Genomic DNA, 7,229 nt, shown 5'->3' with positions numbered 1-7,229 from the left:
CTGAGCAAAGTGGTGTGCACCTCCAGTCCCAGCTACTTGGGAAGCTGAGGTGGAAGGATAACTTGAGCATGGGAGGCTAACACTGCAGTGAGACAGTATCATGTCACTAGGCTCCAGCCTGGGAAACAGGAAGACCTGCCCCTCCCCAACAGTTAACAATCCTGGAGAAATGGGATGTGTTTTGCTGTCCATGTTGTTGCCTTGGGATGTCAGGTCACCTAATACATTCTCTTTCCCATCCCTTGGAGCCCTTTCCACACGTGCATCCCAAATCTAGCATAGACTTTCATGGGTGTGTGAAGGTCCTGTTAGAAATCTTCATAATAGAGGCCGGGCGCGGTGGCTCAAGCCTGTAATCCCAGCACTTTGGGAGGCCGAGGCGGGTGGATCACAAGGTCGAGATCGAGACCATCCTGGTCAACATGGTGAAACCCCGTCTCTACTAAAGATACAAAAAATTAGCTGGGCATGGTGGTGCGTGCCTGTAATCCCAGCTACTCGGGAGGCTGAGGCAGGAGAATTGCTTGAGCCCAGGAGGCGGAGGTTGCGGTGAGCCGAGATCATGCCATTGCACTCCAGCCTGGGTAACAAGAGCGAAACAAAAAAAAAAAAAAAAAAAAAAAAGAAATCTTCATAATCTATCTTAATCTTCATGGCACTCCAGCCCCATTTCCAGCTGGAATTCCACCTGTTTCTCTGGGTCTCTTATAACCTGTAGGCCTCTGCTTCCCCATGCAGTGCTGACACCTGAAGCATGGTGGGCCCATGGGTGAAGAGAAATCCCCGACCAAGGATACAGGAAGGACACAGTTCTCCCTAGGTTCCCCCCATGCCAGTCTTTCCAGTGCCTCTCTGTCTGCATTCCTGTAGCCTGCCATTCTTGGTATCCAAACATGCAGAATAGAACAAAGAGCTGCACTAAGCTGAGCGTCTGAAGCCCAATAAGGCTAGAAAAGGCTGAAGACTTCAGACCTAATTTTTAATGCAACACTCAAGGAGTTAATCAAAAGCGTTTACTCTTTAAGTGAACTCAGTAATGACCCTTAATACCGGTAAAATCATAATACATTAAGTTACAATATACAGCTACTGAAGTGGGAAAAAAAGCTGAAGAATGACCAAACCAACATGGAGAAATCCCACCTCCTTAACCAGGTATGGTGGCACAAGCCTATAATTCCAGCTACTTGGGAGGCTGAGGCAGGATAATCACTTGAACCCAGGAGGCAGAGATTGTGGTAAGCCAAGACTGTGTCATCACACTCCAGACCCTGGGCAACAAGAACGAAACTCTGAAAACAAAAATGAATACTGTGTGCTCTATGCAGAGCTGCCTGAATTTTAGCATGGCTTTCTTTTGCTAAGGTGGATAGCAATTTGAAAACAGGTTTCAATCTTGATGTGTGTATCCTGCCATAACCTAATTAAAAACACACCCTTACAAAATTCATGAGCCTGACCCCCAAAAAAAAAAATCAGATTTTATAAAAACTAGACATAATAGCTTAAGCTCTCTAGCTATCATCTGTGACTCCAGCATCAAGGGCCTAGCAGGAAATTCCAAATGGTTTAGAACCATGCACGTTACAGGTGGCTGGGGCCGCATGTGTCCATTTGATGCTTCCCGGAATGTGTGTTGCTAGTCACCATTTCCACCATTCACGTATTTAACATTTTTATTAGACTTTTATTTAGCCTCATCATAAGAATATAAGGGAGATCATAGATTTGATGTATGAAATTATTTTTAAATTCACACTAAAATACATTACGATTAAAATGAATTATCTTCAACCACCCATTTTGCTATCTTTTGCTGAGCAGATAATCTGTGCCAGTCATTGTGAAAAAGTCTTTATTTTAAGAAAAAAATTTAGTTAACAAAAAATTTAACAAGTTTCACTTAGCAAAATACACCCAAAAGGAAATCACAGTACAAAGAAAGTTTTAAGTCAAGGCCTCACCAATTCCTACAGTATTAGTATTGTGTCTCAATTCTCAAAACTAACTTTTAAAAAGCTTAAACTTAACCTAAAGGATTTTAAATGAAAATATAAACTAGAATGAACAAACATGAGAAATATTTCTTTGAATCAGGGAGCTAGCACCTTTGAGTTTTCCAAAAAAGCACGTCTCCCCAGTGTGTTCAGTGATGTGGTGTAAAAGGTCCACATTTAACATACTTAAACTACTTAAACTCAGATAACATCACTCTGAAGTATACTACCAAAATGTTAATTGAGAAAAGCTGAAAATACTTTTAGTTTACTTATTATCACATGCTAGAAGAAAATTTTGCATGAGAAACACTGAAGAGGTAATTTCTTTAATCCAGATTTCACAAACTCATGGTGCAAAATGGGTCCCACAGCTTCCTCTATTATAACTGCTCTTAACTGCTTGTTGGCTGCCTGTGTAAAATTTGATTGAAATAACTCAAATGTTCCTAACAAAACTAGTCATATCCACCCATGCTGTTCTGCCCACTGTAGCCGGCCCCATAACAGCCGCTCACTGACTGGCTCTCCAGGCCACTATAAGTGGCCTGGGCGGCAGACACCCCCATGCCTTGCATCACCTGGCTGCTATATGCCCCATTGCTGGCCCCTGTTGTCGAATTCAAGAAGAGTTCTATGTATCTGTGTTGCATGTTGGCCCTGTCTTTGGACATGGCTGCGACAGCTTCTTCATGAGTAGCAAACTCAACATCTGCTTCGCCCGTCACTCTTCCATCTGGGCCGATCTCAATATGGACTCTCACAGGATTAAGAGGAGAGAAGAAGTTGTAAATGTCGTTCTCGGTTGCTTTGTACGGCAGACCCCTCATATGGACACAGTGGCCTGTGGTGCTCTGCACTGTGAACTCACTGTCGCCGTATCTGTGGTCATACATTCCGGAGAGACAGTAGCTGAGGTCTCTCCCGAACAGGTCGGTGGTGAAGCCATAACCATCGCTGAGGCCACTGTACTCCTCATAGCCCCCATAGCCTGCACTGTAGGCACCGGGCCGCATCCTCTCCAGGCCTGCCTGCTTCACAATGCCAATATACCTCCTGGCGGTCCCGGGCCGGTCATAGGGCCCCGGCCGCTGCACGGACATGAACTTCAGAGGGGGATCGGAGTATGACCTAACTTCCTCCTGGCTGCTCTTAAACACCTCGATGTACCTGTGCCCTATCCTCTCCTTGTGCTTCCCTAGAGCTTTCTCAGCTAACTCCTGGGAAGCAAACTGCACAAATGCTTCCCCTGTAATCTTGCCCTCGGGGTCCACAGGCAATGTGATCCCGTTTGGCACAATTTCCAACCCTGAGAAGAACTGAACAATTTCTTCCTTTGTGCATCCAAATGGGAGTCCTCGAAGCCGCACGAAGCCGTCGTTGGCGCTGTCAGCACTGTTGGGACCACTGTGCTTCAACACCCAATCCATCTCGGTTCTGTGGGACTTGAACACCTCAATGTACCGGTGGCCCATGCTTTCCCTGTCTTTTTTCAAAGCCAGTTTTACATCATCTTCTGATCCAAGTTCAACAAAAGCCTCACCACTCTGCCTACCCTCTCTAGTGTAGATGAAATGGACACCTGCGGCCCCATGGTGAATTGTGCAGTCAGAGAGGAAGTTCTGCACGTCCTCAACAGAGCAGGACCAGGGAAGGCCACGGAGCTTGACCACAAAGCCCTCACCTCCCTCAGGGCCCAGCATCATGGACACTTGACAGGATGGGTGTCAGGTGATCTTGGATGCGGCTTTTTTGTGGCTGAAAAACAAAAAAAATGACAAATTTATTTAATATGCGTAAGAAAAATATGCAATAGTAATTTTTCCTCTTTTACAGATGAGGGAGGTAGTAGGACATTAATAAATACACCAAATACATTTGAAAGCTAAAATTCTCAAAAAATTTACATGATTTTTCACAGGCAGTTTGAAAAATCAGGAGTCTGTAAGGCAGGACAATGCATGTGAACTTGGTGCCTTGAACACAGAGGAATGTAAGTTTCAGTCAGGTTGGAGCAAGCACATTTTCTTGTTATATTTATTCCACTATTTATCATGATGAAATGTGGCAGCTCACTTATAGACAGCAATGGCTTCCAAAGTCCATGGGGTCATCATTTTGCTCCTAAATTGTCAATTCAAAGTAAATACCAGTCAAGTGTGAGGCCAAACTGACAACATATACAGATAAGCAGACTAATTCACCGGCAGAATTAGTTATGTGCACTGCAAGTAAATGGAGAAACCACATCAGATGATTCACAGGTTCACATAAAATACAGAATTGCTGCCTTTTGCTGAACATTGCAAGAGGGCATTGGGAAGAAAGGGATGCTATCACCAGAGAGCTGAGAAATGCCCGTACCACCAGGGTGGTACATGGAACCTGAAGTCCAAACTCAAAGAGTAAGGCCAACCACACTCTGGAAGGCAGTCTTTTGAGAAAGAGGAGCAGCTGAGCCAGACTACAACATATGTAACATATCTATAAGCAAGAAAAATACTGCAGTATGGGGTGTCAAAAATAATGCCCAAAACGAGCACAGAGTATATGGAAATCTTTTTTTTCTTTTTTTGAGACAAAGTCTCGCTCTGTCTCCCAGGCTGGCGTGCAGTGGCACCATCTCATTTCACTGCAACCTCTGCCTCCCAGGTTCCAGTGGTTCTCCTGCCTTAGCACCCCCAAGTAGCTGGGATTACAAGCCTGTGCCACCATGCCCTGGCTATTTTTTTTTTTTTAATAGAGACAGGATTTCACCATGTTGGCCAGGCTGGTCTTGAACTCCTGACCTCAAGTGATCTGCCAGCTTCAGCCTCTCAAAGTGCTGGGATTTACAGGTGTAAGCCACGGCGCTTGGCTGGAAATCTAATGTTTCAAAGTATCATTTCACATTAACCATAATAGATAAAGCTGGTGGCCTTTTCAAGAAATATGGGCTCATCATTTGGGGAAAAAACTCCATTAAAAAAAAAAAACCCACAATTTAAAAAACAGACAAAAAGTATAGTTAGATGTAATTTAAGAAAAGGAAAGCCAAATTTGTAATAAATAAATGAAATGCTCAACTGCACTAGCATCAGGGAAAACAGTAACAAGTTATCATTTAGTAATTTTAAAGTTTGATGTAGCTATTATAAATAATGACATGGGATTCTCATACAGTGCTTGGTCATTTCAAATTGCCAATGTCTAAAAGGATAACTTTGTAAATCTTAAAATTTACCCGTCTCTACACCAGATTATAAAGACAACAAGACATGTCTCCCAATAACAGTGTAATGGCACCAATGAAACAGAACTGTACGTAATATCCTAAACATATCACCAAGACCAAACACCAGGCATTTATCCACAAACTGTGATTTGGAATCCAAAGGGCTTTGAAAGTATACAGCTTAGGTAAAAGATGTCACCCCTGCTAATGAGTAGGATATGGAAGTCTCAGGGAAGACAGTTAATAGGAGCCTAACCTGTATTGCTCACTGTCCACCTCAAATGTATTAATACTACGTACATAAAATTATCCTGAAGGGCAAAGGACTGGGCATAAGCAATCCTATCTCCAATTTTCAAACTGTGCTCCGGATCTGCAGCACACACTGGGGTTTAGCCTCTCCAGGCCTTATCTAAACCCCCTGCAGCAGTGTATGGTGACAGTAACAGGCTGATCTGTCAGAGCAAGGTCACAGCAGCCTCTAGGCTTAGGTTTCTCAGCCTCAGGACTACTGACACTTTGGACCAGACAGTTGTGGGGGCGGGCCCAGGTACTGTAGTTAATGTTTAGCTGCATCCCTGGTCTCTGCCCACTAGATGCCAGTAGCACCCTCCACCTCCAGTTCTGACAACCAAGTATCTCCAGACATTCCCAAATGTTCTCTGGTGGCTAATGCTGCCCCCTAGTTGTGAAATACTGTAGAAAATCAGAGTGAGGCTGGGCACAGTGGCTCCAGCTTACAATCCTAGCACCTTGGGAGGCAGAGGTGGGTGGATCACTAGAGGTCATGAGTTCAAGACCAGCCTGGGCAATATGACAAAACTCCACCTGACTACAAACACAAAGAACTAGCTAGGTATAGTGGCAGGCACCAGTAGTCCCAGCAACTTGGGAGGCTGAGGCAAGGATATTGCCTGAACCTAGGAAATGGAGGAGTTAGGGAGACTGCACCACTGCATTCCAGCCCGGACAACAGAGCGAGACTGATTGAAGAAAAGAAAAAGACAAAGAAAACCAGGGTGAACATCCTTAAACGGGCCCTGAATATCACCACTGTCCTACCCCAGCACCCCCTGCCTGTCCAAAGCCCTTCAGATGTCTCCGGTGGCCTTACATAAGATTTCACCCCCTCTCCAGCTGGTTGACATTCCTCTTGGAAGTGGACTTTGTCACGTCAGAGTCTAGGAGTTTGTAAGCAAGGAGTGGGCCCCTCTTACAGCAGAGATCATGAACTACAGGCTCTGCTCTGGGTCCAACCTCATGTACCCTAATGCTTTATTCTTTCTTTCCCCTTTCTCCACTGAGCACTATCTCTCCTTGGTAATTAAGCATGCTCAGTTCTATCCAAATCATAACATACCTTCCCTGTGTCAATCTTGCCTCCAGCTACTTGTTTTGTTCAGTAAAATCATGTCAAAAGGCCTCTACTGTCACTTCCACTCCCCACCATTAAAACTACACGATCAAAACCAGGCATGTGGTTCAATGCCTGTAATCCCAGCACTTTGGGAGGCAGAGGAGGGTGGATCACCTGAGGTCAGGTGTTCGAGACCAGCCTGGACAACATGGCGAAACCCCGCCTCTACTAAAAACACAAAAATTAGCTGGGAATGGTGGTCGACACCAGTAATCCCAGCTACTCAGGAGGTTGAAGCAAGAGAATCGCTTGAACCCAGGAGACGAGGCTGCAGTGAGCAGAGATCATGCCACTGCACTCTAGCCTGGGAGGGAGAGGCGAAACACCGTCTCAAAAAAAAAAAAAAAAAAAAAAAAAAAAAAAAAAAAACCAACCAGGCACAGTGGTGCAATGAGCCAAGATCACACCATTACACTCCAGCCTGACAACAGAGTGAGACTCTGTCTCAAAACAAAAAAAAACTGCATGATCCTACTGTACAGCTCTCCATGGCAAGAAAAACATCTAATATTATCATCTTCGTCTTAAACATTCCTTCCTAGACATCCTCTATCTTTCACTCCTGTTGGCAATTACTGTGTGGGTTTTTTTTTTTTTTTTT

General features: G+C 44.5%; 1 protein-coding gene across 1 annotated transcript in view; it reads right to left on the bottom strand.

Moving 5' to 3' along the window:
* Positions 1 to 1,658: 1,658 nt before the first annotated feature.
* Positions 1,659 to 7,229, bottom strand: part of HNRNPF (heterogeneous nuclear ribonucleoprotein F) — a 9,711-nt gene continuing 4,140 nt past the window's right edge. The window contains exon 3 of the mRNA XM_017519240.2: positions 1,659 to 3,755. Within this exon, the coding sequence (XP_017374729.1) occupies positions 2,456 to 3,703 (1,248 nt within the window). The 5' untranslated portion in view covers positions 3,704 to 3,755 and the 3' untranslated portion in view covers positions 1,659 to 2,455. The remainder of the gene's footprint in view (positions 3,756 to 7,229) is intronic.

This window comes from Cebus imitator, unplaced genomic scaffold, assembly GCF_001604975.1.
Source record: "Cebus imitator isolate Cc_AM_T3 unplaced genomic scaffold, Cebus_imitator-1.0 Scaffold731, whole genome shotgun sequence".
NCBI classification, from domain to species: Eukaryota; Metazoa; Chordata; class Mammalia; order Primates; family Cebidae; genus Cebus; species Cebus imitator.
Note: the sequence above shows the minus strand (reverse complement) of the source record. Positions and strands in the feature narration are given on the sequence as shown.